The sequence below is a fragment of the Acromyrmex echinatior genome, chromosome 4, assembly GCF_024713525.1.
Source record: "Acromyrmex echinatior isolate Ae372 chromosome 4, ASM2471352v2, whole genome shotgun sequence".
Taxonomy (NCBI): Eukaryota; Metazoa; Arthropoda; class Insecta; order Hymenoptera; family Formicidae; genus Acromyrmex; species Acromyrmex echinatior.
The window spans coordinates 5,090,847-5,113,112 of record NC_141855.1 but is presented as its reverse complement, the minus strand read 5'-3'; the positions used below and the strand labels follow the sequence as shown (position 1 = coordinate 5,113,112).

The window sequence follows — 22,266 nt, the reverse complement described above, 5'->3', positions numbered from 1 at the left end:
AACAATAGAATTAAATAATTTAATTTAACAAAATGTATTAAATTTGATTTAAATTTAGTTTATTATTTATTAAGTGCATCATATGTTAATATGGATTTAAACGTAAAAATAGATTGTTTTATATTTTGACACACATAAAAGTTAAATAATAACGTGTTATTTAACTCAAGAGACTGGTTTATCATTATTCCCTATCTAACAATGTATGTAATGCATATTTTTAATTTTTTAGTAGAAAAAATTAAAACATTTTATATTAGGTGTTGGAATTAATTCGTAGCGTTTTTTAATGAAAGAATGTTATTTATTTCACATGAGCATTAAAAAATACATTAATGAAAGTACTTCCCATCACTTGTAAAACGCTACGAATTAATTCCAACACCTAATATATAAATTTTTTCTAAATGGATCGAATCGATCATCAACATCAACATCTCAAGAGAAATCAGTATGAAAGGTGAAAATAATGAGGATGATGTAGATAATATTTCGATTTATTATTAAACGTGCCTACATGATACAAATCAGGGAACAACACAATCTCGTTATCACTTTATGACGTAGTAAATATGTTTTGTCCTTTGCGTGTACGTGATGAAAGTCTAATAATTATTACACCTTATCTATAGGAGATGGGATTAATTTAACGATGTTCAGATTCGGTACACAGACTATCACAAAGTTGATTGCTGGTTCGGGTTCGTACATGGGTGTTTCTAAAATGATCACAGCCGCGAGCTGAACGACATAAAAAGTAACACGTCCAAAAGCATCTTTTTACTTCCATATCACTATGCCTGTGATTTTTTTACGATATTCTCTACGGATTATTTCTCCTTGGAAAACGCCGTCGATATCAATAACTCGCGATACGCGTGAAACGTGATTTTTAAATCCGTCATATTTTTCCTACCCTTATCCTCACGATCTCACTTTATTTCTGCTTGCTTATCTTGCGCGAACATCGACTTTTAATTCCATCATGAACATCAATACGCTAGAATTAGGAAAATTAGTGCTATCATGCTCGACTCGATATTAGAATATATCAACATATATTTGAGATGTGAATATCGATATGATCACATATCAAAATTTATAGAACAGCTCGAAGCAAATCCTCAGAATCCACAGATTCCAATTATTTTAATCGAAGACATTCCGCTGCTCGTACGAGGCTCGATCCTTTAAAAATTCTCGACGTCGTCTTCCTTTCGTTACTGAATCACAGAATCACGGAGAATCGATCGTCCCAATTCCATCTTGCCAAGATAAAAAATACGAATACGCAGTTAACGCCGCGTTAACGCAATTTAGAATGCACCCTGTACGCGTAGCATCATTTAAGAAATACGAGTCGCTCAATGACCATGAGAATACTATTCTTTTTTCCATTTTTTTTTCTTTCTTTCTCTCTCGCTCTCTCTTTACACCTTATTATACAAATACAACGAGACACCGTGTAATTCTTATATCTTCTTCACATATTAAGAATATATTCCTAGGTACTCTGCGAGGACGCGCGACCGTCCGTAAAGCAATCCGTCGACTCTCGCGGGGCGGCGGCACGCAAATAAACCGTGCTTAAAGTAAACTTAATTAAGTGATAATTGGCGAACGCGAAATTCCAGCCGAGACGATAATTGTTGCACGAGAGAATTCGCGCGCCGGCGTTACGCGGGACCACCTGAACGGACATTTACGCCTCGCACGTCATCGTCGTATCTCGATTTCGGTTTATCACTCTCTAACTGCGCTATGAATATATTTATATATATATTTATTTATTTATATAGAATGCATTACGAACTCACCACGCGACTCACAGCCGCGTGTGACAGACACCAAAGCACATGCAAAACAACTCAAATGTAAAACAACAGTGCGCGATTCCTCGCCGACTCCTCTCTTCATCCCCTTCCCCTCTTTACCATAAATAGAATAAATTATACCTTTTTATGTACAAATGGTACTTCCTCTTGGGTGTTTGTGCTTACATAGGCCTGCACTCTCGCCGCGCGTTTAGCGTTAAGAATCAATTATGCCGATAACGTTAAATCGCGCCAAATTTTATGCCTCACTTCCGTCTACTCTTTTCAACTAAATTTCTTGTATGGTTCATATTTCCTCTTTTTTACGTTCGAGAAAAGACGAGGAGAAAAGAACAATGCAAGAAGTTCAACTAAAATGAACAGACCTTATAATACACGAAATGTCAAGAAAGAATTTCGATAAGCTTTGACGCGATCTGTGCCAAAATCAATGGACCTTAATTGTGCTTTTTTATGTTATTAAAAAAAAAAGACTTGCGAGAAGCAAAATAAAGGAAAACGTAGCGCTAAACGCACGATGAGCTATTGTTCTTAAATTTACAATACATCTTGTCCGCTTCTAACTTGTGCAGATCTTTCGCGGCGATTGTTTGACAGAACGGCGATGATCGAACTTCGCCATTGTATCAAAATATATCAAAACGCGAAACTAAAACAACCGATGGGGTTTTCTATTTTCTCAAGTTGCAGAGCAACATCGATTGTCGTAGTTTCGATATACGGATATTATTCTGCGCAACAATAAAAATCTGCGGGATGCATTAAAACTTTCCTGAATGTATTTAGGTATACAGGATGTCTGATAACCGCATAATCTCTCGAGAGCAGATAGAGCAGACAAAACTCAGTCGAAAACTCCTCTACTGTTTTGCAATGTTCGCAATTTTTGTTTTTTTATTTACCCAATGAATAGAATAGTCTAAAGTGGAAGCATAAAACAACTTTAAAATATCTTTAATGGGCTTTCTACAATAAGTCATTATATCTAAGCTTTTAAACCTTAAGCCGTGAGAAATTGACCAATCATAGTTGAATGTGAGAAGAATAATTAACTGATTGATCAATTTCTTACGGCTTAAGATTTAAAGCTTAGGTAATGACTTATTGTAAAAACAAACTAAAAAAAACTGCGAAAATTGCAAAACAATAGAGAACTTTTCAACTTAGTTTAGTCCGCTCTGCTTACGACAGATTATACGATCATTATCGGACACCCTGTATAAAATGTTCGTGAATTAGTGATACACCGGGAAGGGAGTTATGCTGTATAAAAAAATATTTCGAAAATGTAAAAAAATTTTTATAAGCTTTGTTTTCGAGAAAAAGAATTGACAGGGAGCGAGAAGTAACTACGCACTTCTCTCGAGTAATCAACTCATAATTTGTGATTCCGAGTTCTTTCCTCGAAAACAAAGCCTCGTATAGAAAAATTATATTCTACGTTTTCAATATTTTTTCATATAAAATCACCATCTTCCCGGTTACACTATCAGTTCACAAATTATTTTGTATAAGGAGATCCTAAAATGACAGAATTATCAATATTACTGGTTAAAAAATTTTTCAAATTGACTATGCAGATTGCAAATCCTTTTACACAATTAAAATACTCACAGAAAAGATAGCCGATCTAACAAAAAGATCGAAAAAATTAAAAAGTTATAGTGCTAAATATACCCAATTTTTTAATCTTTTTCGATTTTCTCATTAAAAATTTAATCAATTCGGAGAACTAACTCCAACCTATAGTATCGGTAACTTCGTCACTTTAGTATCTCTATAAGCTGATGTTCTTAAAATTATAGAACTAAAACTCTTTGCCTTTTTCTCTCTTATATGAAATATTTAGAAGTTATCTCAATAAAATATATATAGCAATCACGAAGAGAAAATACAAAATGGATTCTGAGAATATCTTGGACCTTATAGTGAAAATATATGTGGCGACAGTTACGTGAGTCTGAAAAATATTTTCCAAGATACCTCTTTTACATGTAATATCTCAAGGATATTATACATGATCTCTCAACACAATGAGATCCCGCGGATTTTCCTTCGTCGTGCGGAATTAACATCAATTTGCCCTACGATGACCTGCGTATAGTAAAAATAAAATCGAGGCGTGTGCCTCGAACGCCACGCGCATCCGCTAATAAATTAATATTCATTCGCCGCTTTAGCAAACAACGCCGAAATACGCGGTTCTACAGCGCTACAAAACGAGAACGCTTGAACGCTTTTGCCTCGGTGATTATGCAATATGTAAAATAGATCATTTGTGTTTGCTTATTCCGCGGGGAGAGAACGCTCTAGTAACGTTACATTGCGACATGCGAATGTACGGTCATCGTCGGGAAACGCTCGCCGTCCGTTCACACAGGATATATTTCATTGTTATATATGGCACTGGATATCAGCGTGATATTGCCTGTAGTACTATCCTCGCGTAAATGCATCTCGTACTTGGTACAAAAAAACCGAGGATCTTCTAGTCTTCTTGCATGTTTAAAAATGCGATCTCACGATGGGCGTACACTTCGACAGTATCGAGAGAAGAACGCCTTTCTCTTTCCACTCCTCTTTTTTAGTTAGTTCAGTTCTTTTTCTCACACTATCATCGGTACTTAAAGAATGTTTATCGCCCAATTTCCTGAAGCGCACAACTCTGGTAGTCCGCGTCTTATATATTTATGTAACTATTATCTTTTCTTGTAAACAAAGGCCACGCAAATGCAAAAACCTACTGCAATACTAAGAGTACACGTAAAGAATATATCCCTCGAATGTGCCTCGACGAATTAAACGACATTCGCGGACAAAAGTTGGTTCTGCCATTATTTATTATTCGACTAATACCAAATAGCCGTTTAAAACGCGAGACATTACAAGGGAATCGACATTCGATCATTAACGAGCGTTTGCTGAACTCTGTTTTAGCGCATCACTGTAAAAACTGATTATCTGGACGTATACCTATCAACGCGCGTCAATACAAATTTTTCAAACGGACATTTCCTGAACTATGCTCTTCGTTTAAATCTTAAAACTAGTTACTAACACTTAGGCCTCACTAAGACAATTCGGCCTGCTGTTATGAGATCGACATTAGGGGAATGAATGTCCCGTTTGCGCTTTATCTCATCGCGGGAGACACTCGCATGAATCGGATCGCGATTTGCAAATATATAACAAAGACGAAACTAAAGAATATATGTAAAAATCAACATGCGATATTTACTAATCGTTTGTCAACAAAAACTAGCGCGCAATTTAAGTCATGGTAACAATTTATAATTTACAACGAAGAAAGTTATAATAAGTTAAAATCAATCAAGAAATATTCAATATAAATAAGCGAAAATCATATTCTTATTAAATTTAATAAATTCTTATTAAATTGTTTATCAAAATATTTAATTTGTGAAATTACATACGCCAGCTAAAATTTAAATCCGACAAATAATCGGCGCACAGTTTACTGGCAATTGTAAGATCCACACAAAAAATATTACTAAGCATCAACACTTGGCCTTCTTTGCTTATCTATATTTAAAAAAAAAGTTTTTTTCAAAACAGAATTTAAATAATTGTAGTCCATTCATTTGAACAATTCGAACAAATTTGAAGTAATGGAAATTTTGTACTATTAAAGTATTATTAATTCGTTATGTAATCTCAGTCTGTTAAATAAAAGATGTCTTAATAACTTTCTTAAAAAACTTTCCGATTTGGATCAATGTTGAATCAGATCAGTGGCTGATCACAGAATCGCGTATTGTCGCATCACCACATTCAATGTATATAGAGAGCGCCAATTTTTTGATTCGATATAGTTTCTTTACAAGAGTGTCACGCGCGTCAATTGATCATTGTCTAAAAACATGGAATATGGCAGTTTGACATTAAAACGGAATTATCAAGTTTTCCACAAAGAACTGATATCATATCGATCTCGATATTAACTGGATGGACAAATGACAAAAAACATTTCAAAAATTTCTTTTTGAAAATTATATAAAAGCAGGACTAATGACGTCTAACCCGCTGACTGCCATGCTCGCGCATGTATCTTACAACATATTTTTTGAGACAAAAGAATGTTATTAGTGTGCAAAGAGCGACAATTCGCTAATTTTGCCTCCAACTAAGTAAGCGATTTTACAATGAAAGCGAAAGTAGGCTTTATACATACATTGCATAGAATGGCAGTGAACGCGTCAAGATACTTTTAAAAGTTTCAAGAGAGATGTCTGGTACTCTCTTTTTTTCCGTAGCTACGCTACATCCGTTTTAGCACAAGCTCTCCATTCGATTGCAAGATGGAAACAACAAATTCTAAATAAATATTCTATCCTACAGTCGATATTTTCGTGCGAGATTCCAGCCTCTTTTTTTTATATCGTGCATACATTAAATAGAACTAAGAATCCAAGTTTCCCTAAATGCGGGTTTCAAATACGGCCTTACAGCAAGGATCGGTATGTAAACATCGGTTAAATTGGAAATGTCACGATCCACGTAATCGTACTACATTCTAAGCAATTCCAAAAACAATGTGTACGGTGTTCCACACACATCTTTTTTTTCTTTTAGTGTCTCTTAATGGTTCCATTTTAAATTATATTATTATGTAATCTTTTAGGTTTTATCATTTCTCTTACAATGCTTAAATGTTAAGTTGAGAAAATAATTTTTTTTTGTTTATATAACAAGCAAAATGTTCAACTCGTTTCTTCATAAATATTCAATTTTCCATAAGTCTTCTTTACGGGGCTCAATGGTTTCAGCAGAAACACTTAATTTGCACGTAAGTTTTATTTTATTTTTTTTTATTTAGGTTCGTTCTTTCTCCCATTAGCGCGCGCGAAATGCATGATTCACTATTTATTCGAAAAAAAGTACTTTTCACTGGGTCCAGAACCATTGTACGTTAATTGTTATTTATTGTATTACGTCGAATGCTGAGCATGTTGTAACGCTAAGAGCATCCGTGGGAATATCATCGGCTAGAAAGCACAAAGAATACTCTCTAATGTTCTTCAAAACGTTTTATAGTATGCTGAAACGTTTCTAGCTTGCTTTGGTTTCTTTCCAGTCAATTTCTCGACGTCACGCATACGAGAATCGTTGCCGATTACAATCAGCGATCTTTTCCTCAAGTAACGGCCTCTGTTCGTTTTGTGTTCCCTTTTTCACGTTATTAAGCGAGGACTGTGCAAACCTTCTACCTGAGTATCGATTTGAGGACAATGTTGTGTATCAGGCGGTCCCCAATCGTGCAAATTTCCACTGTTAGCTAATCTGTGCGTAAGTCGATGTGCTATTGAGAAACCTCCACTACCTTCCAATTGTGTTAGAACTATGATAACTTGTCTGAAATAAATGTATCAATGTAAAATTTGTTTATGCTGATCAGAAACAAAGTTTAATTGTATCTTACCTGTGAAGGGGAGGAACACTATCGGCAGTTCTGAGTTGTCCTCTCGTGGACACGACATTATAGCTTTCATGGCAGTCGCATTTTACATGAATCCACTTATTTACATGACGATTTTCAACCATTACCACTAATCCGGCCCATCCTTTAGTTAAATAATATGCAGTCATGCCTTCTCTGCCCTGTTAGAGTTAAATATTTATATTGTTAGAGTAAATGTTAATTGTGTAATTGTTATGTAAATTTAAGTGTCAATATAAATTTAATGTCAATATGAATTTAAATGTCAGTATAAATTTTAGAGATAACTGCTTTAATTATTCAAAATTACGACGTAATGGCTTACTTCGTGCCGTTGTCCTTTAGCCAATGTTAGACTTATGATAGCATCGGCTAAGACAAAAGCAGGTGGTGATATTTGCTCAACGAGAAGTCTCTTTGAGCTGTGTATAGCGAGAACGTATTCCGGATAACTAGATGTATCTTCCATTCCGGTGTGCCAATGATTAAAGGCTAGGCATACAACGATATACAAATCTCTCTCCAACATCTTGTGACAGCCGACAAAACCACGTACTTGCCGTTTGCTGTGTTCCACTAATCTACCAACTTCCGGAGCAGCCGGAGATCTCGTGCGAAAAACTACCACGCATAAGTCCAATTGAGATCGCTGCGATTTTTCTGAATTTCTAGAAAATAATATAATTATTAATATACTAATAATATGTTCATGTGTGCGAATCAGTTTAATCGTCTCACCTTTGACCCTCTTGGAACAGTGTAAATTCCGTTTCGGTGGGTTCTAATACCGTTAAAAGGACGCACGATAAATGTCTGAGGGACGACAACGGAGGGAGAGTGCCGCGCAATCTCACTTCGCTCCATCCGACTCTCGTCTTACAGATGTCAATGCAATCGAAATATTTTAAAACGTCGTCAAAGGATATCCAAAAGACGCCATCTGAAGCACCGTGCGGCATAAGCATCTCTCGTAATTGCGGAGTCCATATAGGGCTGTCGTCTGACCAATCTCCTTTCCAACTATAATGACCCCAAGGATTGCGTAGTCGTAATAACCGTATTCCCTGCATAATAATTACGTGACAGGTATATTTGTTTCAAGTCAGATCAAATAAAGTGTCAAGTCAAGTGTGTACATCTTTAGCACTTACTTGTACATCACGGACATCGAGGACAGAATATGCATGTCTGAAATAGACGTTTTAAGAACAATCAATAAAAAAAAAATAAAAGAAACGAAAATCGAATTTAGATACCATGAAATAATTAAGTTTTCAATTTACCTTGGCCTTAATCCTTTGCGTTGATATTCCTCCTCATCAACTTTCATATTACCGCCTCCACAGCTAGCACCCATTAAAAACATAGCCTGCCTCGAGGACAAGAGTTGTGCCCATATTAGGTCCCTATCGAGTTCGTCTTCGCTTGGCAATGCTGAAGGTTGTAAAGGCACGCTCTCACACGGGGCACCAGTTAATGTCGCTAGACCTTCTATAGCACGGCCTGATACTAAGGCCTCGTAACAGCCATGTATTTTAGCAACTGCTTTTTCAATTAGCGGTACCCAAAGCTGTTTTCTTTTTGCCTTCAATATAAGACGTATATATTACTAATAATACATATGTGTCTAGATATAATAAATAGTATAACGTATCTTTGTAGCATACAGACATATACCTGAGAGTACACTAAGTGGCCTCTCTTATCACAGGGTAATAGATCATCAACGAGTACCGTCGTCCATTTTCCATCTTTACATAATCTAACTTGGTAAGCACCTTCGGGACATGTCTCTTTCATGACCAAAACTCTTCTCACGAGCTCGTCACTCTCGGCCAAAACAGCCAAAGCCGACAATAACCAACAATTTCCTAAGACACCTTGCGAGATATCAGAAGGTAGGGGTGTCCTAAAGACAGCCCAAGGCAGTTTGGAATCGACACTTGAATCCACGTTAATTTGATGTGGTCTTCTCCACTGGACGACGTGATTATCTTTCGTATCCGTGGGATTATAGTACAGGGATTTCGGAGCAGGTGGGAACGAATCATCGACGAACGGTTCGTTTGTCTATAAGATAAATGAATGAACTGTTAAATCTCATTAATAATTTAGCATTACATATACCTACAATATAGTCTAGATTTACGCTTTTTACCTCCTTGCAATATCGTACAATACGCTCCCACTTCTCCAGCGCGTCTCTTTCCTCCAACTGTCTAAGATTTTCCATTACTACGCTCTCTTGCCGCTGTATTCTAAGAGTACTAGTGCCCGACTCGAGAAGCCTAGGTATCCCTCTATCTCCAGATACTTGGGACAATGACTTCGAGCTTTGGCACATTTCGCAAATAGCAGTTGTACTCTTGTTTTCATATGTGCACAGTTTACATTGCCACTAAGTGTGCGAAAAAAAAAACCGTTAGAGATAAAAATTGTTTACTTTGTTTTACAAACGGCCAGTAAGTAAAAAATAAAAAACAAGAGTAGAACTAATTAAATTGAAGCAAGAGCGATCCAAACAAGAATTATTACGCTCTCACCAATAATTTTTTAGAATTTCAAAGAAAAAGATATAAATACTAACTTGAATATATGAAGGATCTCTAGTCCTCGAATGCCTTTTATCACCTGCTGCTGACGAACCGTTTCTTCTTACAGAATTTCTATGCCTTGGAGTAACTGCTTTGGAATTCGTCGGGGTTGAACAGAGTCTCGGGCTTGGACTCCGTTGGCCAAAGGCTCTATTGTCTTTCGGGACTTCTAGAAAGTCTGCTAACGTCTTGCAGGCGTTGCAGTTCTGCGTAGAAAGTGGATTCCTCAGCGTGCACGAAGGGCATACCCAACTCTCTCCCTTTCGTAGAGTGGCATCTTCTAAATGCATAATGCTTTTCAGCTTTGAACCGCAGCAAGCCTCGCACGTCGTTCTCGACGCGGCGTTCAATAGAGTGCACTTTTTGCACGTCCACACCGGTGACGGTGGATCAATTTGATCATCCAAATCGGATTCCGCCGTAGCCAGAGTAGCCGCTTTCGGTGGTATGTATCTTACGCTATCCCTTGATACCACGATCGGAGATTGTGCATGCGTCGGATAGCTACTCGTGTCCTTTGTCACAGTTATCAAACTAGGCTGCGTTAATGACGGGGGTGATCTTGACGAACCGCAAATGTCGCAACCACTGGACCATAATGGGTTATACGCATAAGAACATTTTCTGCAGGTCCACATGCGCTTTAATGGGCTCACGTTCGATACTTCTCCCACCGGACTGGTTGCCTCGCTGTGCGCTTTTGTCGGTACCAGGCCTAACTTACTGCTCTGTTTCTTTGGTAATGGGGGCGGTATGTCAGGATCCGTAATCCCGATGTAAGAATACTTTGGTCTCGAGTTGAAGCCAATGGAATGAGGCGGCACGGCGGGCGGTTCCTCATCGTTCAAACTCCTACGGTTAACAGTCTTCTTCTGTGTCACATTCGTGACCGAATCGGCATCCGAAAAGGATCTCCTGTAAGACAGGGGTCCGGCAGACGATAATGCGCGTGGTACCCAAGCTGGTACACTGATAACCACTCCACTGCAAGGCGCGGGACTCCTAGGGGCATCGCACGCCTCGCATTGCTCCAAACCGGGCGCATTGTCCAGGGTGCAATTGTCACAGCTCCATAAGCCATCATCCTGGCGTGCTTCCGGTACCACTAGGCTCGTAGGTCGTTGTACCATGTGTTCCGATAATTTTTGAACAACAGAACCGTTCGACAGCGAACGACTGACTTTAGACTTAACTCGCTCATACATAGAAGGACTATGTCGTTTTGGAGAACGTTGAGAGGTATCGCTATTATCTGTGAACGGAAGCGTAGTAGACTCCATTGTTCCAATTGACGGCAAGATCCAGTCTTTATGGTGCCCTCTTCCTCTGTCGCTTCGACTTATGCTCGTCAACTGTGCCATGCCTGAAAAAATTTTGAAGCAACAAATTTCAATGATTTGGAATATTTTATTAACAATTTCTACAATGATCGTTTTACGACATTACACTCACCTGTATTATTAATTTTAACATTGTTACCGGAGTCACTCTTGCTAACACTCCCATCTAGGACGTTGGCCAAAAGTCCAGGCGTGATTTTAAGACGATTCTCTTTATGCAGATTAATCTTTTTACTCTTGCGTGCGCCAATCTGTTTTCCGTCGTTTTGAGCTATTGATGCACTAGCATCGCAAGCCGCGCAGATCAATGAGCTGCAATTATTGTCCAATAGACATCGAATACAAGTCCACTGTGTGGCTAAAGAAGGTAAGGATGAAAAACGCTTCAGCGGTTTCCTATCAGATGAGTTACCACCCAACGAACAACAATGAGAATTCTTCCTTATGTCAGCTGCAGACAAGTGTCTCTCAAAACTGCAATTTTATAGGAACACATACTAGTAAGAATATTTATACAAAATATTTATTCTCAATGAAGATAAAATTTATATTTCAGAATAAGAAAATATACTTTGAAAATTGTTTCTAAATTATTTGACATCTGAAAAAAATTATTATAATAAAAAATCTCAATCAATGTTCATTGCAAACTGCATTTTCACAACAAGCAGTATCAGCTGTTAGTTAATATAGTATTAATTTAAGTCTGCAATCTATTTTAAATTTGAGATTTCTTCAAGGTAGGTATACTCAATATAAAGGAAAGTTTATTTAAACTCAAGTACCGATTCAATTCTTTCAATTGACGTAAACATGACACAAAGGAATCGATATCATACTTTGTGATAAAAGTACAGTATCTTGACAAACAACTCGTGGGTACTCATATCGAGCGATAGGATTGCTTAGAGCACACGCAAAAAAAAATACATGGGGAAGAAAAGGAGGACGAAATGATAATCCTTACCCTTGAGAAACAATGGTGGGTCGGGACTGGTCAACGGATAGCGTCTCTGTCAAGTTACGCGCTACCAATCGGTCTGTCCTCGGCGGTGGCGTCGGCGGCGTCGATTCCCCGGAGGAGGTCTCCCTCCTCGCGGGACACTCTTCGTCCTCGCGTCTCCTCGTCGAGCGTCCCGCGCAATCCCCCGCGTGCGCCTCTTTTCCTCCCCTCTGACTTACGTTGCCGCTATGCTCCGCGGTTACACTCGTGGCATGGTCCTGCCTGCGATCGAGGCTGGCCCTCTCGTCGCTCCTGAGTCGCGTCAGCCCGCACCTGGCGCATCTCGCACTCTCCGTCGGATTTATCAGGGCGCACTCCGAGCAATGCCATTGCAGCACCGACGCGATCGAGCCCATTCTCCACGCGTAGTCATGGCTCCCCCGCTGCGCCGCTCTATATCACCACTGTCGCGACCACGGACACGACGACGTCGACGACGGCGTCAACGGCGGCGGGCTACGACGGCGGCGACGGTGGTGGTGGCGATGGTGGTGGTGGTAGTGGCGGCTGCTGCTGCACACGGAGCCGGCACCGCATACGACGGGAGCGGCAACCTCGATTCTCGTCCACAATTTCGACTCTCGCTCGCTGCCCGCGCGAAACTCTCCAGTCTCCAGCACTTCCTGACGCTCGCGCTCTCCGTCGCCGCACGCTGCACGACGGGAGGGACGCCGCGACGCGACGCGACGCGAGGCGACGCGACGCGACGTGACGTGATGCGACACGACGCGACGTGACGTGACGCAACGCGACGCGACGACGCGGCCGCCGATGAGTGGCGGTTAACGACGGCGATCAGCGGTGCCGCGAGACGCGTCCTCCTCGTCGTCGTCGTCGCGAGGATGTCGCCGTCGTCGATCGCGACAAGAGCCCGCCGTTCTTTGTCATATGTTCCGCGACGGCCATCTTTCCCGTCGGGATCCCCTACCTCGCGGACTATCCTCCTGTCCCCTCCATCCTCTCATCGTCACGACCTCGCAGGAACGGTGCGAGGTTACTCATCGCCCCGAATAATTGGTTTTTCAGAGAACTAACTGTGGATGCTTGCCAGCAAGGGACACAGACGACACAGTGTGACACTGTGAATCATTACATTCTCGTTATTTCTCAATGTTAAACGAAGATAAAATGATCATTGTGTTACGCTGTGTCTTGCTGGAAAATGCCAACAATTATTTTAAATAAAGTTGTACCATGAATTTCAAGATTAATTACGTTTACATAAAATATTTACGTATTATTTACGTTAAGTTTACACAAACCTTTTTCATATAACTAATACAAGCAGTATGTGTAAATTATTATGTAAATTGAATAATACAATACAATATAGAAAGAAGTAATTGAATTTTATAATAATTGTTAATATAGCTAATTTTAATTTTTTAATGGTAAATAAAAATTATTAAGTTAGAAGTTTAATATCTCACACAGCACAAACCTCCAAGGGATTAAAAATATTCATGTTCTCTCATGAACATCCTAAGAATGTTCCTAGGATATAAAATATATATGCTGTATAGATACCTGTGCAAACAATAAAGAGCAATAAGTTTCAATGATCTATTGCTTATATAGATACGTAAAAGATAATTTACATTATATGTAGAAATATAAATTATTATTTTTTTGTGTGTAAACACAATCCTATTTCAATATCTTTTGACCTGTAGTGTTTTACTTGTATATTTAAATACATAATACAGTGTAAGAAAAAAAAGGTTGCAATCATAATTTATAGTAGTGAAAGAAGACTTTTGTTTCCTAAGAATACTGCATTTTGTAATTTAATTTTATACTAAAAATGACTCAAAGCGGAGACAAAAAAGTTTGTATTTTAATACAACATGTTTAATACTACATGTTTATTCCCAAGCAGAATCACAAGTCATTATGATATCAAAATGATTTTTAAAAATGATCATTAAAAGTCATTTTTCAATCATTTTTGATTTATTTTAATCTTATTTTGACATTATCAACTCCTAACCATAATTATTTTACCGTGTAATGTAAGTCACAAATACCCCAAAAATTGTTTTCTTAATGTAATGGAAAACAATTATGATATATAATAATAAACAATAATTTGATAAACAATTGTATGTTATTGTGATAATACATCTTTAGCTTGTTCAAATACTTTTATATGTAGATGTTTTCGTTTGCACGCGATTTGCATCCACTATGAAATTTTCGTGGATACATCACTGTTCATTTTAATTGCCACGCGTACTAGCGACATCTGTGAAAGAAATTTCGAAAGACTTGCAATTCCTATTGTAGCAATGATGACGAGGTGCTCACTAAGTCCCTGTGGCGCAGAGGATAGCGCGTTGGACTTCTAATCCAAAGGTCGTGGGTTCGATCCCCACCAGGGATGGACGCGAGCGGGATTTAAAAACCGTTTGTAATTATTTTTTTTTATACGTGTCCTTTACGTTATCATTCGAACTGTGAAAATAATTGAAAGTTAAATGGCGAAAGCATTCGATTGTATTAAGCTTATTATTACGATAACCTATTATTACGATAACAAATATTATCGTTGTGATAATGACATAACATTCGGAAAACAATAATTTATTATAATAGTGAGCTAACCCATATTTTGTAAAAATGGAGAAAATGACTTAAAGTTATAAAAAAAATAAATAAATGTATTATTCTCTATTCCACACTACTGCAATATTAAAGAATTTCTTAAGATCATAATATGTCATTACACAAAAAAAGTAAAGAACTATTGCAATAATAAAGCTCTTAAATTGTTTTTTGAATGCTATATCTTTATCAGAGATAATATTATATGATATATTATCTATCTGGGAAAAAAAATGTTATATATATGAACGTATTTTATATATAATTATATATAATTGTATATAAAATATGTCAATTTTTTATATAATTATATATAATTTTACATAATTTTATATGAAATATTTTTTTCTCCGGTATAAACAAAAGTAATACTGATTGGATGATTAATAGATGCTTAAAATATTATCTACTATGAGCACAGTAAACCTTTCAATTGCATAACTGAAATTCTTTATTCTTCATTCATTCTTCCAGTACGCTGGTTTTTAACGTTTTGAACTTCGTGACGTCATGTAAGTGTACCTCTGAAACGATGATGATAAATAAAGAGTGAAAGCTAAAAATCTATAAGTCTATTTATAAACAGAAGATACTTTTTTTTATAATGTTTTAATAAGAGTTGACTATCGTCGTGAGATTTACGTCACAGACGTTATCTTATGAAAGAATTAGGTTCGATTTTAGCTTACATAGTTTTATCAGAAGGGAGACAAGCGCATATTGTTTGTGTTCGACATCTATAAATATTATACTTACACGATTAATCTTTGGATTAAAATATATATCCGCATATTATAGGTCAAGATAATGAAAAGGAATCTTCATTCAGGTTCTTTATTAACAATGATATCACAGCACGGCTTACAATTAGATATGCGTGCGAGAGAATGGTTTCCGCAAAATGTCGATTTCGCTTATCTATCTACCGAAAAAGCAGACGATTTTATCCCAAATTTTTAAACTAATGGTATACAGAGAAACATAAGCAGTAAGCTAATCGACCAATCAGTCGAGAATGCAAGGCAATAATGTAAGCAGTAGCTAATAAAAAAAGTTGATTTGTTTATTGCTTATATTTTTCAATGTGTCACTAGCTTTACGTAGCCCAATCATCTATTAGCTTATCAGCAAGTATTGTCTTCTTGCTCGAAAAAAAAAAACACAAATATAACACTGATATTTATTAGTTCATTAGAATTATAAGTATATTCCGTTAGATTATACTTATGTGGAATGTAATATTTACAGTTTGGATAAAGCATCTTAAATTTAGCTAGATGCAGATCCGAAAATATAATTTTATTGCGTCAAAATTTAAATTAATTAATTATGTAAGATATTTAAATTGGTTGCTAAAATACCAAAATATTTTGTAGTATTGCTTATCATGCTTAAGTTACATAAACATTTGGATGATCGGACAAAATTATTTACAGATCTCGACCTAGTTAAATTTTTTTTTGATATTTCATATAAAATTATTCTTTCCATGCAAAAAAATTCGTTTATTATATTAAACATATATCAAATTAAACACAACAATGCGTTTGCTTTCTGAGAATGTGTAAAATATTTTGATGATTTTATTGAAGAAGAAATACAGAGAAGATATTATTCTCAAAGAATACGGGGACGAAGATAAACGACAAGATTTTAACATACGTCATATTTGATCATCCATAAATACTCGGTATCTCATTAAGGGATGACACACGAAACTCTCCGCTTTCTGGGCCTATCCAGATTTGTTCCTCCGAGAAACTCACGGGCATCCCCTTTTGGTCACCGAGAGAGACAGCACCCCGTTGGTTTATTTACGGAAACGCCTCTTCTTTGCCTCTCACTAAGAGGCGTCTTGCTTTGATTGCACCAACTCTCCTGACAGTGTTTCAGTTTTGTTCGATTTCTCAGAGCAAAAATAATTCTGGAGCAAAGGAAGTCTTCGAACATAAAGAACAAAGAGAAAAGTGAATAAAAAAGGATTAATTAAAATCGGATATGTCTTGTTTTTGCATCTGAAATTTTTTACTTCGAACAGTAATATTTTAGATTTCATATTTAAATTTCATTGTTTCCGATTGAGAATAGAACAATTCGATTCAAACAATTCGATTTTTGTAACTAAAACAGTGAAGGGAACAATAACGTTAGTTTCATTTCTAAATTTATTGTTGGAATCAAATATATATAAACGAAAATTAATGGAAATTGAGATAAATTAATTTGTGGCCGGTAAAAACAAAATGTTATTTATTGTGTAGCGTTATATAAAATCTATTTTATTTTTTACATCTGCGTGAATCACACGCGATGTTATAAATTATATTTTAAACAATACACCTATCTTTATATATGTTAAGATATACTCGACGTGACGTGTCTGTGATTATATTGAGACGAATGGTTTTTGCCAAGTAACGATGATAGACTAAAATTTTCCATTTCAATGATATCAACATTTCCATTGTAATTTGCCAAATAACGATGACTTTCAAACTTTCCGTTTTGCCATTTACCTGTGCTACTATTCGGATCTGTTCGGATCTCTGTGAGCAAATCTTGGTTCTTCATCTTCAGTCTAAAATGATTTCTCGGACTTTCGAATCGCGACGCAAACATGATCGACCTCGCGCGCGTTTCGTTCACCGTAACGCTCTTTGGACTAGAGCCAGTAAGATTTACTGCCAGACAGCTAGTCGCCGCATTCACGATTCCATTTCGTAATCGTAGAATAGTTTCATAAATAATCGCGATGTCCTTCCTTCCTCATTTGTGGAATCAGCGGACAAGGCTTTTAATTAACAGCAATTACCTTTGTACACGCGATAGAACCGCGTTCTGCGATTCGCTCTCAACTCGAGTTATGAATATCGAGTTATGTAATCCACAATGTTATTAACGACAAAAACGCATCTTTAATTATATTATGTAAGGTTTGATGCGTAAATTTGAATTTCATTGCAATGCGATAGAAATTATTCACTTAAGTTATATCTTAGTTGACACAAACTAAAAATAGCATAACATCAATGTTATAATTTTGCACTCAATAACATAAATATTTAAATATAGTGTTACTTAACTTTATGGCTGTGTTTAGCTGACTGTTGTAAAATCGTTTAATTTCATTGGTCTTAGTTCATCTCGGTTACTGGATCTAAATATATAAATCAATTATATTAAAAAATTTTACAACGATTGTAAAGCTGCTTTCTCTGCTAAACGCATTGTTGAATGTAAAATTATATTAATGTTATGTTAGTTTAGTTGATATCGACTGAATAATACGCCAAAATTTTCTGGCTGTATGTTTTTAACATTTACATCAATTTCAGCACGTTAAATGTGAAAATAAACAAATTGCCATGTATATTGTGTATGCGTGCATATTTGTTAAATGATTATGCTAAAAACAGCAACAAGACCTCCCGCTTGGAAGATTCTTAAATCTTGTCAATTGATATTCCTCTACTCGTTTGTTCTGAGTCAATTAACTATTTAACACGAAGGTCTCATATTTAAACTCGTACACGGAAAACTTTCCATGAGACGTTATCATAAATAAATGTGTCGCAACTATTGTATCGTAAATGTGGAGATTGCATTGAAAGATTGTTAATCGTCGACATAAAAAAAAATGAGTATGAAGTAATATGTCTTTAATATATTCGATAAAAATTATCTAATCTGCAGTCATTCAGATAGTTGTTTACACACACTCACATACTCACACATTATCAGGAGCTTTACAGAATTATAATATAAAACACATATTAAATTCGAAAATGATAAAATGTGAATATTATTATCGTAATTTTAATATTCTAAAGTATGACATACTGACAAAGGTTTCGATTAAATTAAGCATCGAGGAAAAGTCTGATATAGATCATGAAAAAAAAGTTGTATTCTTATTGCATGAAAATGCCACTCTGCTACTCTTACGTCATTTATTTTCCACAACATTAACCGATGCGTGTATAATAACGGTTAACACTATGACGCAGCTTCTTCACGCGTCGACAGATTTTTCTTCGCTTCACTTTGAAGTAAATAACTCGCCGCGAAGAAAACGGTTTAATGTCGCGATTATTTATAAAGAACTTTCTTCCATGATCGATAATGAAAACAGGGAAAGCATCTTTTACGTTCTTATATTATGTGTCACGTTCACTATTTTTTCTTTATTAATATAAAATGTATATGTTTAGAAGAAAGGGGAGAAAGTAAGTGGGAGGTTGGTAAATATAAAGTCGGCCCTCAGAGGCCTCAGAATGCAAATTATATAAGACTAAAATTATCTATTTCTAACTCATAGCCTACTTAGACATTATAACATGATCACTGGTCATTTCTAGTTGTCGCACTCAGAAAAAATTGTTCATTTGATTAAATTAATTTAATCAAATAAATTTTTTCTCAGTCTGCGTAACAGTAGAATTTTAGATTTGCAGGTAATGGTCAATTTTACAGGTACTCTTTAATTTTGAGAATGTTGATATTAATTTTGTAATTTTGAGCCTTTTGATGTTTCCGTTTTCGAATGATATAATTGAATTGTTAATGAAATGCATGCATATATTCAATTCGTGTAAAGTTATATACTATATACATACCAGTTTATATTTTATTTCCTCTCTTCTATTCCATAATCATAATTTTTTCCCTCTTTTCAATATTTTGTAAATTACGTTTGTACCGCATTTTATGACTAAACAAATTTATTGTACCAGAAGTCTTTATGTCACATGAATATCTATTCAGTTTCAATAAAACAAAATATTCCATAATCCTCTCTCTTCTTATAGAATAATTTATAAAAAATATTAGATAAAATAGTAACTTAAACATACTAAATATCGAAACATACTAAATATACTAAATAATAGACTACTAAATATCGTTCGTTTATTTTAATTTCTACGTTCAAATCTTATTTTTATAAAGGAATAAAATTATAATAAAATAGAGTCTTTTAAATTTGTTTAGAAAAGATTCTGAAATTCTTGAAAAAAAATTTGGAAGTGATTTCTTGCGTGAAAGAAAAAATGTATGCATGTTCGTCATGTTCTTACGTCATGCTATTTTTATGAATCGTTCAAGCCGACGTCTTCGCGATTAATATTTACTGCTATCTCGCCACACAGCAACACAAAAGTGCTTTATCAGAGCCACCGTTCTTAGCCACGTATGCGAATTATGGATTAAAACAGAGAAATTATCCGTTGACGCGACGGATTATCGAAGCAGCCAATTTTCGTGAGCTATAATTACACGTAGATCGATATTATGTATCAACGGTCAATGGCATCGAATCTGATTGACGACAGACGCGAAATTCGTACACGCTATTATTATTTACGTTAACCGAACTGGAAATAAATCGTTTGAGGAGCCTTCAATCGTCATATTATCTACGGATTTATAACATTTATGAAATTATGCTATACATATATTATGTAAAAATATTCTTATGGTTACGCGATTTTCAACGTAACATTTTGCGTGCAGCATTGAATATTCTAATTATAAGGTGCCCGGCTCTCCTTTTAGATGCGATGACTTCGCGATAAGTAGCGCGCGTCTTATCGCGCGAGAGTAACTATTTGCATAATGATAATGCGTCTCGCTTTGGTAGTAAATTACACACATGAATCAGTGCAAACTTACTAGCAGTTCGCTGGAAGCATTTACGCGGCAGTATAATGTGAGCTTTTTATCAACGAAAACGATGGATTTCCCGTTTCCAGCGGAAATCTTGTGGCTTAGAAAATTTTATTCATAGTCAACTAATTAAAAAGAACTTCTTGTCTTATCTTGATCTTTCTGTTTAACACAATGCAATTTATGGTTATAATTTCATATAAATCTACTTAATGCGTATAATTAAGTACAAAAGCATTAAAATAATTTTCGCATAGACATTTCATAATAATAATTTTTATTATTATATTGCATAATATTGTTATATTATTGTTGTCTTATTTATATAGTATAATTTAAATTTTTGTGGGGTTCATATATAGTACTTTAGTCTTGTATGAATAATTTGAAAAAGAAGCTGATATTTAAAATATTATATAATATTATATGAAATAAGGATAAAAAAGAACCAATAATTTAAATTTATATAATACAAATATTAAATTTCTTAAAAATTCTAATATAGTAATTTAAAATGAATATTTATAGATATGTGCATATGTATTGTATATATATATATATTTATTTATAAGTATGCTGTAAATCTCCAAGAAATGATCTGACGATCATCCTGAGAACGTTCTCAGAAGGATCTCTGGGATAAAATGTATGGGATAATTGCATAACCAATAACGTTAAATATATATATATATAATATTATATATGAATAATACATATACATATCTGTAACGTGCGATTATTTGATTCTGTATAAAATGCTTGGTGCAAAATTGTATTATGTGGATAAGAAGGGTATTAATTTTTATTTTTAGTCCCCTAACGTGACAAACACGCTATTACACGCCTCTGACTCAGTATAAACTCATCGCGATCGCATCATATCGCACGTACTTAGTATACGTTTAGCATGGATCAATGCTAATTATGACCGAATCAAGTATGAGTCAGCTCTCGATTCACCTCATGTTGCATTATTTGTGTGAGCACCTTTGCTACGTGCGAATACAAAAGTGTTTGTCTTTCTTTTACGCTTTTTAGAAGTTATTTGCCCACTACGATGATAGATCAAATAATCGAGAAGCTGTCTGTCGCAAGCTGTAACGTCGAAATATTAGTGCTCACATGGCTCTTCCAGAGAGGTTGAGAAAACATGTCTACGGTGATAACGAACAAACGTTGGCAAACAATACGCGATAGTCTCGTTCCAATTAGTGACGCGATTACGACGTGTCATTCACTTTGTTCTCTATTGAGGATCCTAAGTCGACACGCGATTTCGGCACGCGAGTCGAGATTTCATATTACGGACATAGAGTTTTGTTATAAACTGTGCATTAATTTATTTTATTAGCTTCTGTGCTCAGTTAGAAAGAATTTTGAACATATCTCAGCATTTTTTCAACTCGATATTTGAAAAAAAAAGAAAAAGAGAGAGATAGAGCGGAAGGAGGGAAAGAGAAAGACAGAGAGATATTTTAAGTTATTTCACTCTTCCTGTAAACCTCCCCTACAGCACAGATGTTTACAACAACATTGCTGAACGTTTGCAATGTTATTTCAATATTGCTAAAACGTTGTAACGTTGCTACAATATGGAATAATTTATATTGTTCGAGAATATAGTGACAACTTCATAGGATAATAACAATAATAATAAAATATGGATCACATTTTAGACACTAAAGAACTTCTACTGATTTAACAATAAGAAACAAACTGTTAAAAGTCGGCGTAATAGACGCAATTAATTAATACAAAAATTTATTTA

The 22,266-nt window shown here is 35.7% G+C and overlaps 1 protein-coding gene, 1 long non-coding RNA gene and 1 other non-coding gene across 3 annotated transcripts; 1 reads left to right on the top strand and 2 right to left on the bottom strand.

Annotated features, from left to right (window-relative positions):
• Positions 1-481: 481 nt before the first annotated feature.
• Positions 482-13,104, bottom strand: LOC105153234 (calpain-D). The gene is made up of 11 exons (XM_011067960.2): positions 12,195-13,104; positions 11,340-11,701; positions 9,881-11,250; positions 9,452-9,691; positions 8,971-9,363; positions 8,577-8,878; positions 8,445-8,481; positions 8,032-8,357; positions 7,619-7,961; positions 7,276-7,454; positions 482-7,208 (listed from the first exon to the last, which is right to left on the bottom strand). The coding sequence occupies exons 1-11, from the start codon at positions 12,584-12,586 to the stop codon at positions 7,028-7,030; spliced, it is 4,125 nt and encodes a 1,374-aa protein (XP_011066262.2). The 5' UTR covers positions 12,587-13,104; the 3' UTR covers positions 482-7,027.
• A 1,436-nt stretch (positions 13,105-14,540) lies between these two features.
• Positions 14,541-14,613, top strand: TRNAR-UCU (transfer RNA arginine (anticodon UCU)). The gene has a single exon. It is a non-coding gene; the product is annotated as a tRNA-Arg (tRNA).
• Positions 14,614-15,656: 1,043 nt separating this feature from the next.
• LOC147909879 (uncharacterized) lies at positions 15,657-20,573 on the bottom strand. Its single transcript, XR_015544732.1, has 2 exons — positions 17,351-20,573; positions 15,657-16,774 (listed from the first exon to the last, which is right to left on the bottom strand). It is a non-coding gene; the product is annotated as an uncharacterized LOC147909879 (long non-coding RNA).
• Positions 20,574-22,266: the final 1,693 nt, after the last annotated feature.